Genomic DNA, 17,523 nt, shown 5'->3' on the forward strand with positions numbered 1-17,523 from the left:
ATGAATGAGGCTAAGGTAGGGGTTAATTCAAATTAGTACATCGAAAACATGGAGGGGTTGTTTCTTATTTGACACATGATCAAAATTATATAAAATAATTTATATGCAGCATTACTTGCATTTCTTACTAGGAAACGGACTACATAGTGTAAGACCATACTGTTGAGGTGGAGATAGATAAGAGAGTAATCTCACTATTTGGTGTAATACATGAGGAGGGAGTGACTGAGGCTAGAAAAAAAAAATTAATGCCAAGTAAAAATGAAATCTTTTAGACAGAGGAGATGAATGTGCCTCTTTCATTTTTAGTGTGCAAATGCTCTGTTTTTCTGACCTTTTCTCATCCTTTTGTGGCAGTTGGTTAAGTAGTTTTTTTATGGAGACAATTTTTTCTCATCATTTTTTGGTAAGCATCGGGGCATAACGCCCAAGAACAACCAAGCTAAACAACAGCTCGCTCGATCATGACTCAAACCAACAAAATCTTCAACAAAACTCACCGAAGGAGAAAGGAAAGAGACCAAACCGTAAGTCAAAGATAGCCCAATCTCAGCTATGCGATCAGCAACCATGTTTCTTTCACGATGAACATGCCGAACTGAACAGCGCCAAGATCGAATAATAGGAGGATCCTAATTTGATATTTCTGTTATCACAAACAATCCAACGCATGCATGCCTTTAGAATAAGATCTTAGTTGAGGACAAAATGCCTTTCCACACAACAGAATTCTTCCTCTTTGCCTCTTTGAATTGATAGTACGTAAAGGAGGAGCAACATAAATTTTTACCCATCAGTACTCAACTGGGTTAAGATTTTTTATCCTAAGTTTGGCAGCTAGAAAACACAATGGCACGCAGGTAATTTTGTAAATTTAACGGTTATGTCCTTTTATAGCCCTTTATATTATTTTTTTTGGTCGAATATAGCCCTTTATAGTTGATCATTCAACAAATTAAGACTGGTTTTAACAATTATTTGACACATTATGAAGGGAGGACTAAATGTTAATAAGAAGCTTCAACTGTGTACGTCTACATTTTAAGCAACATGGGGACATTTTTGTTCGGGCCATACACCTTTCATTGCAGCTAACTTATTAATAAACAAACACAATTTGTCCAATAAAATTGAAATAGTTAACACAGTATTTCAATGACTAAGCAATTTTTTTCTTTTCATTTGGCTCATTTTAAAGAAAGGATAATGCTTGAAAGAATACCTTAAATATAAGGGTGATTTCAATAATAGTACATTAAATTATTTTTTTTAAAGTCTAATACCATTACTTTTCTTTTAATAGTTAAAGTACATATTTAAAAGAGAGACTTAGAGTCCAGTTCATTTTATAAGTCTTTTTTAGGCTAAAACCGATAGTGATTTAAGGTTTTTAATTAAGTCTTTTTATTTTTCTTCTTTGACGGCTTTATATTAGGTATTAACTCCAAAATTTTGGACTCCGCCCAAAATCTCGAAGTTAAAACCTAACATGCAGTTTCTACAAAACCCACTCTACACCCTAGGAAGGGAAATACCCTTCAAATCAGGGAAGGATTTTATTATGAATTAAAATGATTTTCTTATAAATTAAAAGAACTTTATTATAAATTAAAAGGATTTTCTTATAAATTATTATGAATTAAAAGAATTTTCTTATAAATTTTAAAAACACCCCTAGTCTCCATCTAAAAACTGTTTTTTCTAAAGGACCTAAGCCTAATTATCTATTTTTAAAATTCGGCTCCAATAATAACTGTGCCACTATGTAATTGTTTTCAAATTGTGTCACTCTTTAATTGCTATTAATTCTCCAATTAGAAAATGAATCCCCTTAAATAATTTATTAAAACACTTAATTTAAGGTACTTTTTATGGTGTTATATATATATATATATAAATAGATATATTTTCTCATTTGATCAATATATATCCTTCTTGGACCATGATTGAGTCAAATAATAAAGAACCTACAAACGAGAATTATCTGCAGGTTCATTATAATGTAGGTGTTTTAATTTATATAGGTTCTTTAATTTGTGTAGGTTATTTATCACGTACTAAAAAGAATTGTATGTAGGTTAATTAGTTGTTGTAGGTAATTCATTTGTTAATGATTTCATTAGAATTTTGTGTATGTTCATTATTTATATAGAATTTTTTTTAGCAAATTATACGTAGGTCAAGTATACACCATTTTTCAAGTTAGTACCCCTACAACAAAAAGTTGCTCAAAGGTATCTCAACTACCATTTTTGACACCCGTGTACCTTCCTCAAGTTTTTTGTCTGGGAGACCGTTAACCACCTACATAGCGCACTGTATGTGGCTTTAAAAAATGCCACGTGGACAAAAAAATAATAAAAATTCAAATAAACTTTAAAAAATTAAAACCCAATAATTAATTAAAAAAAAATTCTTTATGCATTAGCAACGCGCAATGTTGAATAGCATAAACATTAATCAAGAAAGTTGCTGGGGAGAGTGATCTTCAATGCCATTTGCTAGGGAGGATGATCTATACAAGCAACGTTGCAACAATTGATTTCTGCTTACCTATCCACTAGAAAAGTTATCTTCCTCTCTCATTTATCTATCCTAACACCCAAAAATTATTAATAAACGAATTAAGAATATGAGAAATAGATATATTCATATATATATGAGCACCCTTCTAGGGTTTGTGGAGTTTAAGTGGCTATAGGGAGGTGAGTGAGTTGGGAGTGGGTGGGTAGAGTAGGACTACTTTCTTTTTCTTTTTAATTAAGTCCTTAACAGTCATTTTGCAAGAGGATATATTCATTAAAAAGGGGGTGGAAAAATGGGTGAGAATATAAGCACTCAAAGTTATAACGTGAGTTTATTTGTCAAAAAATGGACCTATTTGTCATTGCAACATTTTAGGTGGGTTTTTATATCTGTAAAATGAGGTTTAAAATAATTTACTATTTTATTTAACCTATTATGTTTTTACTATTTTATCTCTTAATAATTAGCTAGATTGTTTACTTTTAACATTTTGGTTAATCAGAGACATTTTATGGGATTTCAAGAATTTAATCACAAGGGCCTTCTTGCTTATATATAGATAAAAAAAATGTTCTAACATTTTAATATTTAGCTTGTTGGACCGAAAATCTTCAAGGAAGAATAATTTGGCCTATAGGTGTGATGAACTTGGGGATCGGACTGTGGATCGTCAAATGGGCTTGCGCTCGTTGTCTATTGTCTGATCTTGATTTGTTTTTGAACGGCGGGTGGGGTACCTCCAAAAGGTTCTCCGACGCTCAAGTCAGTGTCTGTTTGATTTCAGTATGTTCAATGGAACGAGTTGCGTACCTTTTCCAATGTCTAGGATTAATTATTTATAGTCGAGGATTTCTTGTGGATAAAGTTCATGATCGATGTGAGGTGCAAGTATTTCCTTTCATGCGTCTTCCATCCCGATGTTTGCCTGACGTTACTTTTGCTTCACGTCCACGTTCTTAAATGAATTTAATCACGAGGATGAACTCGATCAACCACGTTCTGGGCTCTTTAACAAAATAGCTTCACAAACCCAAACTTAGTTAAATTATTCTTATGGGTTCAACCCAAATGTCGTTTGATATATTGGACTTCAAACTTCAAATTTAATTTTGGGCTTAGGAAAATAATCTACCCCACATAACTTAAAACATAAATTTTAAAAAATAGCATAAAGAACTCATCAAAAAGTAAATGATAAATTAGTCTACTCTACACACCCAATGTTACATCAACTAACTTAATATTTGCAATGTTAGAAAGGTCCACCCCTTTTATTCAAAATGATAAAGAAGCTCACATTTAATAAAGAGGTGCTGATTAAACACAGTCGAGGCGCTCAACCTCCTTTATCTAGCACTTGGCACGCGAGTCCTTTTTTTTTTTTTACTGGAACACTTGTAACAAAAACAACATTGTTATTGTTTGACGAGTTAATTACATTTACACCCCCTGAGGTTTATCGACTTTTTACATACACCCCCTAGGGTTTCAATAATTACACATACACCTCCTGAGGTTTTAAAACTGTTGCATATAACCCCCTACAAAAGAAAAAAAATAAATAAATAAAAAAGAAAATATTTGTATTCAGGTTGGATCTTATACCTTGAATAATCTTATTAGGCTATTTAATCCCTTAGCATGCTTTTTTGCATAATTTCTCATCATTTTCGTCTCACTATAGGGGTTATATGTAACAGTTTTAAAACCTCAGGGGGTGTATGTGTAATTATTGAAATCTCAGGGGTGTATGTGAAAAGTCGATAAACCTCAGGGGGTGTAAGTGTAATTAACTCTTGTTTGACAAGGGCAAGTAACAACATTGTTACTGTTGAGATTAGGGTAGATATGACTTCATAAGCTTGAATTGTTTGTTTTATGTTTCAGCATAAAAGCTTAATTCCTTATAATTTCTTATAATAACTTCTTAATTAATTTCATGCTATAAGATAAAATTAAACAATTAAGGGTAAATCTTGAAATTAAAGTAATAAAATAAGATTAAAATAAATAAAAAATATAAGAGGAGTGTAGAATGACTTTCCGAGGGTGCCATTAGCGCCTTCCTTGTTAAAAAACAGCTCATAATTCATTTGCCACGTAAGTCTTTAAAAATAGTACTTATTTAACCTTTATTAAATCTTACAAAATATAAATTAAATTAAAAAAAGAAAAAAAAATATATAAAGAAGATTTGATCCCAAGTAGAGACCCTATAGCTAACGAACTCTTAAAGAGAGAAAAAAAAAAAAAAACGAATTCATCATAGTAAAAAGGGTTTTATCAATTTCATGACAAGCATGCTTATCACTACAGGCTCGTATAAAGTTGAGCCCCAAAATTCTTCTAACAATCTCATCACTATATGTTTGCCCAAAACAAAATAACGATCTCTTAAAGAAATTGAGCCCCAATTTTAGAACCCAAAAAGTTACTACGTCATTTAAAGTTACTCTATTTCAGTATGTCTGTCTCTTGAATGATTTCTATCACCAACAAGGAGGAAAAAAAACTCATCCCTAATTCGACAGAATAAAAAAACAACCCAATCCCTATTTTGACCAAAAAATAACCCCATCCCTGCATCCATCCAATGTTAAAAATATGGTCAAACTTTTATATTGAACTATAATTGTTTTCTGTTAGCATTTCTAATTTCGCATTATTAACTTTTAAATATACAGAAATTTTAATATACTCATGTAACTACAGGTTTTGGGAAGCATGATGCGTTCTAAATTTAATAGAGATGAATGGATGTCAATTCAAGAAAGTAAAATATGGGAACTACCCCAAGGAAATGAAAGAATCATGTGGGTTTTGAAGTTGAGTTTTGACAATTTGAAATCGCCATTGTTGAAACAATGTTTTGCATATTGTTCAATGTTCGTTAAAGATTTTAAAATTCAAAGAAATAACTTGATCCAACTTTGGATGGCTCAAGGATTACTCCACCCTTCTCCGGAACAAAGTAATCTAGAGATGGAGGATATAGGCAGTGAATATTTCAATATTCTATCGGACAACTCCTTTCAAGATGCTACAAAGGATCAATATGGCATTGTTAAATGTTGCAAGATGCATGATCTTGTGCATGATCTTTCTGAAGTAGTCTTCAAATCTGAGAGCTTGACACAGAACTTCAACGAGAAGGATGATACAAGTGAGATTCGACATGTTGCAAGGATCCGTTCTTCATAACTAGAAAGAATTCAAGAAACAACCGTTGGAAGATTGCGTTCACTGTTTTTGAAAGAAGTCCCTAGTAACATCTCTTACTAAGGTTTAAAGCTTTACGTGTTTTAAATTTATCTGACGCTAATATTAAGGAGTTGCCAGCTTCAATTGGCAAGTTGATACGCTTGAGGTATCTGGACGTTTCCAGAACATATATTAAGGCACTCCCCAAATCTATTGGCAAGCTCTACAACCTACAAACGCTAAGAATGTATTCGAATTCTCTTGAAAAACTTCCAGTGGAAATGCAAAACTTGATCAACTTGAAACATCTTTGTTTTGATCAGAAAATGAAAATGCCAGCTGGGATATTGGAGCGAATGATTAATATTATGCCAGCTGGGATATTGGAGCGAATGATTAATCTTCGGACATTATCTTACTTTAGGGTGGGTAAGGAGACGGGTCCTGGAATTGAGGAGTTGGCTGGCCTGAACAATTTGAAAGGAAAACTAATTATTTATGATATGGAACATGTAAGGGATGCAGAAGAAGCTAAGAAGGCAAATTTAGTGGCAAAAAGAAACCTCTGCAAGTTAAGATTTGTATGGGGCCTATGGGCGGAAGACAGGTCAGTGGGCAACAAAAATGAGGAGAATGTACTAGAAGTCCTCCAACCGCATACTAAGTTGGAAAACTTACGGATTGAAAACTTCATGGGCGACAAATTTCCATCATGGTTGCCTGCACTCCACAATTTGAAGAAGATTAGATTAGGCAGTTGCTCCAAATGTGAAGCAGTTCCAGTACTCGGTCATCTACCATATCTTAGATATCTTGAGATTTTTGGATTGGATAATGTCATATGTGTTGGAGCTGAGTTTTATGGCTATAATCATGCTCAGGAGGAGGATAAGGCTACGACAAGTAAGTAGACAATGGCTTTATTTCCAGCACTGAAAGAATTATGGATTGAGAGGTGCGTGGAGCAAATTGAATGGATGGAAGCACCAGTGATGTCAACCACAAAGGCAGTGGTATTTCCTTGCCTTGAGAAGCTGTTTATGGGGGATTGTCACAAATTGACAACTGCTCCCTGTCATTTTCCATCTCTCACTTATCTGAAAATAGAAGAAATGTGGGGGCTTACTTCTCTACGATAAAGGATGTTAAAGATTGTGAAAATCTGAGTCATTTACCTGATGGGCTGGACACAGTCCCTCTTGAGGAGTTGGTTATAAGGGGATGTCCTAGTCTAGCATCCATTCCATTTACACAGGTCCTCCCATCCCTCCACGTATTGAAAGTTGAATCTTGTGAAAGGTTATCAAGCCTGCCTTCCCTCGGATACTATCCCTCTCTTCAGAAGTTGGAAACATGGAATTGCCCTGAACTAACATCCGTTACAATATCCCTCCCTGAATGTTCTGATGGTTTTCACGTTTCAAAAGAAGTGCCTAAGCAACGTAAGCTTTTCAAACCCACTACCTCCGCTTCTGCTCTATTTGTTTCTTATTTTTTACTTACTATATTTCCATGTATCATAACAATTGATCACTTAGTGTGGTTATCAAGTTGGCTACCCTCTTATGTTTTCTCTTTTCTAGTTTCTTCGTTGAGATCGATGTTTGATGAAATTCCCGAACCAAGGGTTATTGTTTGAAATCTTGTGATAAGAGCATATGCAAGAAGGAATGGACCCTTTAGAAGAGCCATCGACTTGTACTAGACTACTAGGCATGCTCAAATCAGGTGTATGTTCTTACGACCATTCTGTCTGCACTCAATTGATTGCTGACCATGAGGTTCCACAAGCAAACCATGAATTATTCAGGGCCTGAATTCATAACATGAATTGAAAAGTAACTTGGTAGGGGGTCAAAACCTTAAACATGTTAGTGTCGTTATCAAGTTATATAGCTAGTAGTTGTCAAGGTGTTCTGTTTTTGCCTTTCTTCTATAATTAAGGTCTTGGTTGCATTTTACACAGGAACAAAAGCCATGTTACCAAGTCTTTTTTGATGGCATGTAGTGCACCTGGCCACATTACTGCAAGAAATCAGGTAAGAGAATCTTTAAACGTTGCAATTATAATTGATAGGACATGACAGTTCCACGTTTTTATCATCATTTAAAAAGTTGAAAGTTATTCTACACATATTTTGTTAAGTTGTTTCATGTTATATTCGACCAGGCAGAGATGGGATTCATGAAGAAACTCATATGCAAGAGTCATCCTAGACCCTTTCATGGATGTTTGCTTCAAATAAACTTTTAATTTGGACAATTTGGTAAGCTCTGATCCCTTTAATTACAATAAACATTTTGTTGACACCTCATCATCAAATTGAGTTGTATTCTAACGAGGATGCATGACAGGCTCAACTTGCGATCTTATTGGGACATCAAATATGTAATGACATTGTTCAGTATCAAGGGTGACGGGACATGCCCTTTTAAAGGGCATCGAAAAATGCCAGAATGTGGAGCAATATGGTGTGAGTGATGACTGATGACAAAATTAAAGCTAGAGATAGAGAGAGCTTGTGAGCTTTGGGAGTATTTTGTTTGAGAACTGGGTGAGAGAAAAGAGATTATTTTACTTTGATTGGAAGAATCTTTTACTTTTTCGTTGTAATTTTCTAGTACTTTTTTTAGTTTAGTGGATTGTAATTGTCACCACCCATGGACGTAGCTCAATTTTGGGCGAACCACATTAAATTTGGTGTTTCTGTGCATTTGGGATTTGGCTTATCTTTCTTCTTCTATTATATATTTGTTTCTTCTACTTTTGGTTTGCGCACATGGGCTATAGAATTTAGTATTGAAAATTCTCAAACAACTGGTATAGGTTTGGTTATCTTGGCGGCATCATTAATTGAATAAGCAAAAGTTGAAATTTGATAATTTTTATGGCACAAACTCCTAGTAGTTAGAGGATTGACAAATTTAAATTGTTTCATGGACATTGTAAGGTGAGAATAGGCAATGTGAGGGAAGAAATCTGCTATTAACTTGTTTTATGCATAAGAGCTTTAGTAAGCATAATTGCAGTGGTTCTTAAAGAGAGGCAAACTCATTAGGATTGATGCACTAATGCACAGGCGTGATGATATGCAGTTCATGCATATTTCACTATTTAGTGCGAAGTCTAGCATTAGGAGGCACATTTGGTGCTTCCAGAGTAATGCATCAAAGGAAAGTCATCGGTACCTTGTCCTCCAAGCAAGTGGAAATGAGATTTTTTGTCAGTACTTAATGTGAGGTTATTAATTAGTTTTGGGGTTGGTACGAGGGATTTGCAAAAATCGTCTGATGGTCATGCATCAATTGGTTTTGGCAAGTTCTTTACCTTGGACAGTCAGATTGAATGCTTGTGGCATCACCAAGCATGTTTTGGGAACACAGATGGTGTCAAAGGTCAAGTTTAAGATGAGTTCGAACTTCGATTTAGTTCTCCCCATGATATATATGTGGCACCGTTCTTACTCTGAGAGAGTTCATTTGTCTAGACGAAAATGTGAGAAAGAAAGTTCACTTAATTAATTTGAGTGAACAAATTGTTCACTTGATTTTCACCCTTGAGGATTGTAAAATGCTCAACAAATGCAGGGGACTAATTTGAGGAGCCACGGGTGCAGCTTAAAGTGAACCTAATTAACTAAAGCAAAAAAGTGAACAAAATAGAAGAGAATATAAAGCACAAATTTTCTCATCTCAAGAATAAGTGTGATACAACAGTAGCAATTGGTTAACACCATAACAATTAACAGAGAGAGAGAGAGAGAGGGAGAGAGAAAGACGGAGAGAGAGTCACAATGTATGAAGTTTGGAAATTAATCATGCTAACAACAAAAACATTTTCTGATAGCGAGAGTGACCATTATATACCTTCCCAATTTGGCAGCCAACAAATCCATTCCGGAAATGCACGAGGAACAAACGACTCTGTCCCACTATATACTACTCAAAAAGGAATGGTATACTACTTGTCATTGTATAAAACAATATAACATAAACCACAACTCATCACATTCCAGCAGCAGATTTAGAGACTTTCTTGAGAGCATTGGCAATCTCATCCGCTGTTGCTTGCCTGCTTACAGAGGTGACCAATGGGCTCTCAGGAGGAACAATGTCATCTCTTTGATAGCTTCCTGATGTTCTTAGCAGCTCCTCTGAACCCTTTCTCACCACCCCTTTCATGATTATAGTCTTATGAGTCCCAGATATCATTTCTTCATAATCGGTGTCTCCACTTTCTCCAAGGAACACATACATGTTTGCAACGTTCAATCTCCAACGGACAAAAAGATACCTAACAATCACACATAAATAGAAATGGTTATCTGTTCTGCAAACTAATTGATTAGGCCCTATAATAAGACATTTGCCTGCTACAAAATCATTATTCTTTAAGTAAGCAGGACAATACATATTTCCAGGGACCATCAAGAGCCATTGGGAAAGTCAAAGGAAATGTCTCCTTCTTCTTTAGCCCCCAAGAAGTGTCCAAAAGCAATTGTCAAAAACCATTTTTTTTTTCTTGAGGTTGGTCCCTGAACACTCCCTTAATTGCATTTAATAGTACAAAAGCCCTTACTTAAAGTAAGGCTTGAGCAAATGCAATTTCAAATTGATGTTATACACACAATAAACCAATCCAATTGAAACTAACTGTCAACTTATAGAGGGGTGTCCATGTGCTCTAAGTTGTACATAGCAACATACCTGAGTGCCTGTGCTCGAGAAGCAAGGAGAGGGACAATTTGCATTCTCGTTGAGCTCCTGCAGTACATTGGATGGCAACGCAGTCCCCGCATTCTGAGTTTCTGCCTCAAATCATCAACTTTCCTTGCCTGCAGAAAAGCAAACCATTTTGAATTTAGCCCAAAATATATTCATATACTTACTAAATTGCTAACATTCAAATTAATAAATTTCATCTACCTTACTAGGATCCTTTATTAAGTATGAGATACAATGAGCATTGCTTGATTTTAAATCCTCTTGAATGTGGCTGGAAGACGCAGAATTTCGTTCACCTTCAGGGGTATTCAACAGCTTCCAAATGGTTTTCTTTAAACCTTCACAACCCCAACGGTAGTCAATATGTGATGCATAATCTGGATCTGGGAAAAGTCTTCCATCTTCTTCTGTATAAGTACCAGGGTAGTAAACTTCACTTCCACTGCTACAAACCAAAGCGTCAAAATCATATGCCAGTATCCTCCCTGATGCTAAAAACTCTACCGTTTCTGACACTGGCATAGCCGTTAATAGAGCAAACCCTGTGACTCTAGCACTTTGAGCATCTAACCTGACAGCCTTAAATATTTCTTGCACTAGTTGGATCAAGTTCTTTTCAGGAGATCCAGAGCTCTCATAACAATCAAGTGCTATAACAATCAACTTTCGTCTCCGCCTTAACATGGGATACTTGCTTGGCACATTATCCAGCAGCTTATTTCCACCTTCATTATCTTTTGGACCAGACTCTGGTTTCTGGATTTTGCTTAGGACATGCTTCACTTGATCTTGCACCTCATGGTCACCAGCAGCTGCAGTAACATCAAGAGATCCATTCAATGAAGATTTTTCTCCATCAACAGATAGCCTAAGAGACATATCTTGCACATCCTTAAGAGAATCATTAAGAGACTCTTCAGCAGCCATTTCATCCCCATCTCCCGGGGTGTCAGTCTGCCACTGTGGGTGCCTCATACGGCAGGCCGCTACCCTAGTCAAGTAAGTCCGGCAGTGTTCAGGCCATGAGAAGAGGTGTATGTTCTTCCAACCATTGTTTCTGCACTCAACCCATAAATTCTTCTCCGATAACAACTTAAGCAGTGCACCAGCAATTGATTGCTGATCATGAGGGTCCACAAGCAAACCATTATTCAGGGCCTGAAATTCACAACATAAATTAAGAAAAATAGCTTGGTCATCACAACTAAAATCACTATCTACTGTTTCTTTCTTTTTATATGCCCCCTATTCCATGATTTCCATCTAGGTGAATGGGGCATAAATAGGACAGATTTACTTCATAACATCTGACAAGTAGCAGATATATATTGCACAAGTGTTAAATAAAATACTAGAGGTGATCTATACCCGATGTATGTCAACTGGTCCACCATTTTTTGTAGCCACCATTGGAAGCCCATGTGCTGCTGCCTAAATTTTATACAAAACGTATTGAATGGAGAATTGTCACTTTCTGGAGAAAACAAAGATTGAATCAAAAGGTGGTATTCAGTATAAACTAACCTCAATCAAGGTTAGCCCAAAAGGCTCCACTAATGCTGGATTTATGAAAACTCCCTGCCAAATAATCACACCCTTTAGCAGAGAATCTTTGTCAAACACTAAATATCTATCTAGAAATTGTGAACATTAAATGAACCTTTGTTTTTGCCGCAAGCCGATATATATCTGGAACATCCGATTGCTTGTGATGCTTTGGATAGGCCACTTGCCCATAAAGGTCATACTTATCAATCAGTTTCAACACAGTAGTAAGCACACTAGCATTTCCAGCAGACATCTCATCTATATAGTCCCTATTCCCCATTATCAGCATCTGTTTAAAAGCATATTAGTAGTTTTCCAAATATTTAATTGCACTTATTAATAGTATAATGGAGTTATTGCGCAAACCTACTTACAAGATTAGCAAGCTCTCTCAGAGGACGACATTCTCCAAAGGCCTTCAAAAGAGTAGTTATGTTCTTCTTTGGATCTGGCCTTGACAAAGCCAAGATCATTGGCTTGTGAGGATTCGTAAGGAACCGCATCACCTGCCAAAGGTCATTAATTATGAGGAAATGACAGAATTAAAGTTCAAGTGTTCTAATTGGCCAAAAAAAAAAAAAAGTTCAAGTGTTCTAACATAGGATAACACAGACACTCACTTCTGACCATATTATTGGAATTGCTTTTGGGGAAGAACCATCACTACTACCACCAATAAGTTGGGTTAGTTCTCCATCAGCCTCAGGGGCATCTTCTTGGACCATAACGTTACTGAAGTCCATGCCAGGAGGTATAACCTACATAGAGAATGTACTTAATTGGGAAACAAAACAATCTCATTGTAGTAATGCTATGTTTATATTTATTTTGTCTTATAAGGGCATAAAGACAATTAAAATCATGAAATTAGCTTTCTACGCTAAAGTTGCTTATTGTAGCTCTACCTCCTATTGGATGTTATTATAAAATAAGAGTGCAACCATGAAAGGGATTGGAAGTGAATAATAAATTGTGGAGTCAAGAGCAAGATAGGATTGAAAAAAATTCATTTACACATAGTCATTCACCACTTTAATTTTCCAACACTTAAACATCCTCAATAAATTTTGCCAAGTAATAAAAGTATTATGAGGAAAAAAAAAAACCACAAAAACCACTGGCTTACCACCATCCTCGGCATGTAACGGCCATGGCAATTTACCCCTCTTCTAGCACGGGCACGCAAAACTTTCTCAAGCTTGACATCAAACCCATCATAAAGTCCCCATTGCTCTTCAATCTCTTGTTTTGTACTTGTAATAACAAGTTCTGCAGCATCAAGGGAAAGCTCTTCTGCTTCTATCCTCCTCATAATCTTATATGTTGAATTGATGTCCTCCTTTGATTGGCGTCCCTGCTTAAGAAGCTGCTCAAGCTTGTTTCTTCCAAGTGAGTGTCCTGTTAGTACCATTGGGACATTCAAAGCACCAGAAAGAAGAGCAGCACTATCCCCTGCATCTGCATAGTGGCCATGAATTACATATGGCCAGACAGGCTGGCCTTTACCAATTTGTTCACCCAAAACTTTGGACATGTTAAGAATGTGAGCTAGAGCTCCATCTACGAATTCTTGAATATGGGGCCAGAGTACTTCTTTGCTGAGGTATTGATCACGAGGACCAAAAGGGATTCTGATAATATAAGCTCCACTGCTTTCTCCTAGATCGTTATCACCATCTTCAGGACCTGTAGTTAGCATCTCTGTTGGTTCACCATAGCTCCAATCAACCTCAGGAGATGACACTTGGCGAGTAAAGAGATCTACCCTATAAACCCCAGGCATCCTTGCAAGAGCTCGGGAAAGCTCTACTACATATTTTACCTGATATTGTTTTCATAAGCCATGAACCACAAATGCAAGTAAAGTGACAAAAAAAAAAAAGGCTTTATTTCAATATACTCAAAGGAAATGCTATGGCCACCAGATACCTGTCCACCTGTATCGGAGTCTCGACCGAGCTCCATGTTTTCTCCCCGGACCAAACCATGCAAACTGCTCATGAAGAAAAGTTGCAATTACTGATTAAGTGCTCAAACATAAGCATTATGAAACAAATTTAAGAATGAACAAGGTTAGAACTGTACTTTATATCGCCAGATGAAAAAGGTTAGAGCTAAATTATAAATTACCAGATGAGAGGATGATACTTATGTTTCCACAACAAGATGCAAGCTAAAACAGGAGTTGTTACTGAAAACCTGCCTTCTAACATGAAACACCATTCTATATGGAATAGCATGTTCCCATAACATTCGCCTTTCCATTTTCAATTTATCTCATTTCAATTTTTCAACCCCAGATGAACTGATCAATCTTAAAGAACACAACATCCCCACAACCAACCCCACAACTGCACCAAAAAAAAAAAAAAGACTATTGATCCTAGTTTAAACTGCAATAGTTACTTCAAGATTCCAAAATTCTCTTTTCCAGCTTTTATCCATGTTCCAGGAATTAAGGATAGCATTGAAAAAGAAACATCAAGCTAGGCAACATACTAGAAAATATAGAAGTCAGAATTTCTTAAAGTCACCTCTGAAATTTGGTTGCACAAATTCAATACTAATTAATAACACCAGAAAGTTAACAGAAAATAACTTCTGTATTAACTGTAAACTAGCCTGGCCCTTATCAATAAACAAGAAACTCTAACATATATGTACTAAAGATTTATACCTGATAAGAACGACATAAAGTTTCTTTTCCTTTTTATCATCTGACCATACTTCTAAGTTAGAAATATTACGCTGGAACCTTTTCCTTGGGGTCTCACATGGTAGCATCTCCCCCAAACCATCCCCCTTCTCTCCTTCTGACAAGTCTTCTGACATGTCTTCGGTTGCATCCCTACGTCCTTGTTCCCTCTCCCATCTGCGGTGTGCCAACCGTTGTAGTTCCTCCCACTCCAACTACATGAACCATGTAAGTGCGGCGTATTAGCCCAGAATTAAACTTAAAGTATGGCAGCTGAGGACAGGGAACAAAAATTAGAGGGGAAACATGTGTCCCATTGAAAATTTTGAGCAGATGACCATCACCCATGAGGCAAAAAGTGAACTGGCTTTTTCCTGTTGAAGATTATTTTAGGTAATTCAGACAGAAACTTGTCCAAAACATGGTTGGGTCTAAATTTACTGCTGTTCAAAACAGGATAAGAATATACTACTTCAAGTTCGAATAGTCTATCAACAATCACATTACCCAACTACTCATGCACACTAAAACAGATTTACAAACTTCTATGTACAAGTATGAAGTTTTGCCTCAAAATTCAAAATATGAATTAATAAATCCATTCCAATATGCAGCTTAGGAAAGAAACTATTATTATTTCTTTCCAAATCTTAGGAAAACAGGGGGAAAAAACTAATCAAATAATTGACATTATTCATAACAACATGACCTCCATAACAAAATTAACCATTTCAAACCACCTAATCAAATAACAGCAGTTCCTTTTTTTAATAACCAAATAAGGATAAAATTACTCTGTTGGTATTTTTTTTTTTTTTTTTAAAAAGCCAAAAAATATAGGAACATGTATAAATAAAGAAAGCCATAAGTCAGTCATTTCTTTGACAAATCAAAAATCCATGGCCACTTAACCCCCTAAGAATCAACAAGCCTCAACCACAGCTAGTTCCAAACACAGATTGCAGATAGCCATTTTCTGAAAAGCAATCAAACTCAAACTCATTCCCCTTCCTTGAAAGTCAAGGAACCAATTTACACACACACACACACACACACACACACACACACACAATCACAGATAGAAAGAGAGGATTAAACAAGAACCTGTTTCTTCTTACGGGTAAGATGCCAAATACGCCAGCACATGTTCTCGAGCCTGGAGCTTCGTTCACGTGTGTTGCGAGTAGCAACCACTTTGATCCAGGTACGGTAGAGGTCGGACTCATCGACCCCTGTCACCACCTCCTCCACAAAGTACTTGGTCGGATTGAAATGCCCTCTATCTCTCAGATTCTCAGGCACCGGCCTCTGCTCCTCAATCGCCGAAGCCCCACTGTCCAGTATGGCCTCCAAGTACCCATTAATCCACTCATTCCCAGCCATTTGTGTACAAAGACTTCAACTTTCTTCAGCTGCCTTCTCCCCCAAGAAATCTCATTAACATTTATATATCTGTAATGGGTTTTGATTCTTCAGTATGTTTTCCAAATGGGTTTTCTTCACAAATAAAATATGGGTTTTTGATTTCGAAACCGGAGAAATAGAATGATGGGTTTTTAACCATGACATGCAGATGTTCTTCTCCGGTTTTGTGTCAGCAGAGTGTGGAAGAAAACTATATATCTATTTGTTTCCTATTTTCTCAGCTTTTCTGAGTGATTTTCTCGGGAAAGTGAGAGAGAAAAGGGTGTGTGTAAAATTAAATTAAACTCAGCAACAGCAGAGCTTATAGGGATTGCGATTTTGTATGTTTTGGTCGAGTCAGGAGAGTGAGTGTAGAGAGAAACGCATGGCAGAGAATGGTGGGTCCGGAATGGTGACACGTGTAAAGAGAAGATTGAAGGTCACGAGGGGTGTGCTTCGCACACGTGTCCCGTGATGGTGGGTAAATCACTCTTTTCAAGGTCGTCCGGTTCCCAATGCGTGCTTGCCGCTTTGTTTTGCTATCTCCGAGAGATTTGATGCTACTACTAACTGTCCTTTTACTGCTTCTTCCCCTCTTTGTATTTTTGTTTTTTATTTTTGGCCTATCCTCTTTGTATTTTTGTTGAATTTACATTTTTGCCACATTTTCTTGTTACAAATATTTTTAAGAGTTGAAGACACAGTGAGTTTTTATGCATGGATTTATTTTTGCTCATCACGGTGAGCATTACCATTATCATAAATAGGTGATAAATATCATCTGACAACTTTATAAGTGATACGTGTCACTTATTTATAATGGTGATAATGCTCACTACTACTTTTTGGCTTAGTTTGGGATTTCTTGAGAAAACACAGTTGTGAAGTAAAGCAGCTGTGAAGTAAAGTCAGCTGTGAAGTAAAGCAGTTGAGTGTTTGGTAAACTATATTATCAAAAGTGTTGTGAGTACAAAAAGTAGTATGAAGGTATTTGGTAAATTGTAATGTAAAACTGCTGTGGCTATTTATAATTACTAAAATGAGGGTATTATGGGTAAAATAAAATTTTCATTATTGCTGTGATTCACTGCAGCTTTCAAAAGCACCTACAAACTTGCTTTCTATTTTTGTTGTGGGGAGTTGAGAATTGTGGGGCAAAACACTTTTTCATTTCTTTACCAAACACCAAAACTGCTGTGGGTGATTGAGAATTGTCATCCACAGCAGCTTTTGGGTCTTCTACAACAATTCCAAACGGGGCCTTATAGTGAGCAAAAATAGACTCTTAATGTGCATTGTGATCTTATCGCAATGTGTCACAAATTTAGATAGGTTAATAAGCTATACTATTTACTTGGTCAATAAAGAAATGAAAAATGGGTCACAAATTCAAATGGGTTGATAAGCTATACTATTTACTTGGT

General features: G+C 36.2%; 1 protein-coding gene and 1 pseudogene across 2 annotated transcripts; one reads left to right on the forward strand and one right to left on the reverse strand.

Moving 5' to 3' along the window:
- Nucleotides 1-3,168: 3,168 nt before the first annotated feature.
- LOC147292470 (putative disease resistance protein RGA3) lies at nucleotides 3,169-8,216 on the forward strand (annotated as a pseudogene).
- Nucleotides 8,217-9,507: 1,291 nt separating this feature from the next.
- On the reverse strand, nucleotides 9,508-16,399 carry SPS3F (sucrose phosphate synthase 3F). Of its 2 annotated transcripts, none has more exons than XM_086234562.1 (12): nucleotides 15,800-16,399; nucleotides 14,678-14,910; nucleotides 13,930-13,993; nucleotides 13,127-13,822; nucleotides 12,621-12,758; nucleotides 12,375-12,506; nucleotides 12,113-12,289; nucleotides 11,977-12,030; nucleotides 11,821-11,883; nucleotides 10,654-11,610; nucleotides 10,435-10,562; nucleotides 9,508-10,021 (listed from the first exon to the last, which is right to left on the reverse strand). In XM_086234562.1, the coding sequence occupies exons 1-12, from the start codon at nucleotides 16,076-16,078 to the stop codon at nucleotides 9,733-9,735; spliced, it is 3,210 nt and encodes a 1,069-aa protein (XP_086090688.1). In that variant the 5' UTR covers nucleotides 16,079-16,399; the 3' UTR covers nucleotides 9,508-9,732. The 2 variants fall into 2 exon arrangements, with proteins under 2 accessions (XP_086090688.1, XP_086090689.1); XM_086234563.1 differs by having other exon boundaries at nucleotides 15,814-16,043.
- Between the last annotated feature and the right edge of the window lie 1,124 nt (nucleotides 16,400-17,523).

The sequence above is a fragment of the Dryas octopetala genome, chromosome 2, assembly GCF_963921425.1.
Source record: "Dryas octopetala chromosome 2, drDryOcto1.1, whole genome shotgun sequence".
Classification (NCBI taxonomy): domain Eukaryota; kingdom Viridiplantae; phylum Streptophyta; class Magnoliopsida; order Rosales; family Rosaceae; genus Dryas; species Dryas octopetala.

Bases quoted from the DNA above. Each gene is read 5' to 3' on its own strand.
- SPS3F (XM_086234562.1), bottom strand. From the start codon at position 16,078: ATGGCTGGGAATGAGTGGATTAATGGGTACTTGGAGGCCATACTGGAC. The intron at 14,911-15,799 runs GTTCTTGTTTAA...TGGTTCATGTAG, and splicing joins TTACCCGTAAGAAGAAACAG to TTGGAGTGGGAGGAACTACA. The intron at 12,290-12,374 runs GTAAGTAGGTTT...GCTTTTAAACAG, and splicing joins TGAGAGAGCTTGCTAATCTT to ATGCTGATAATGGGGAATAG.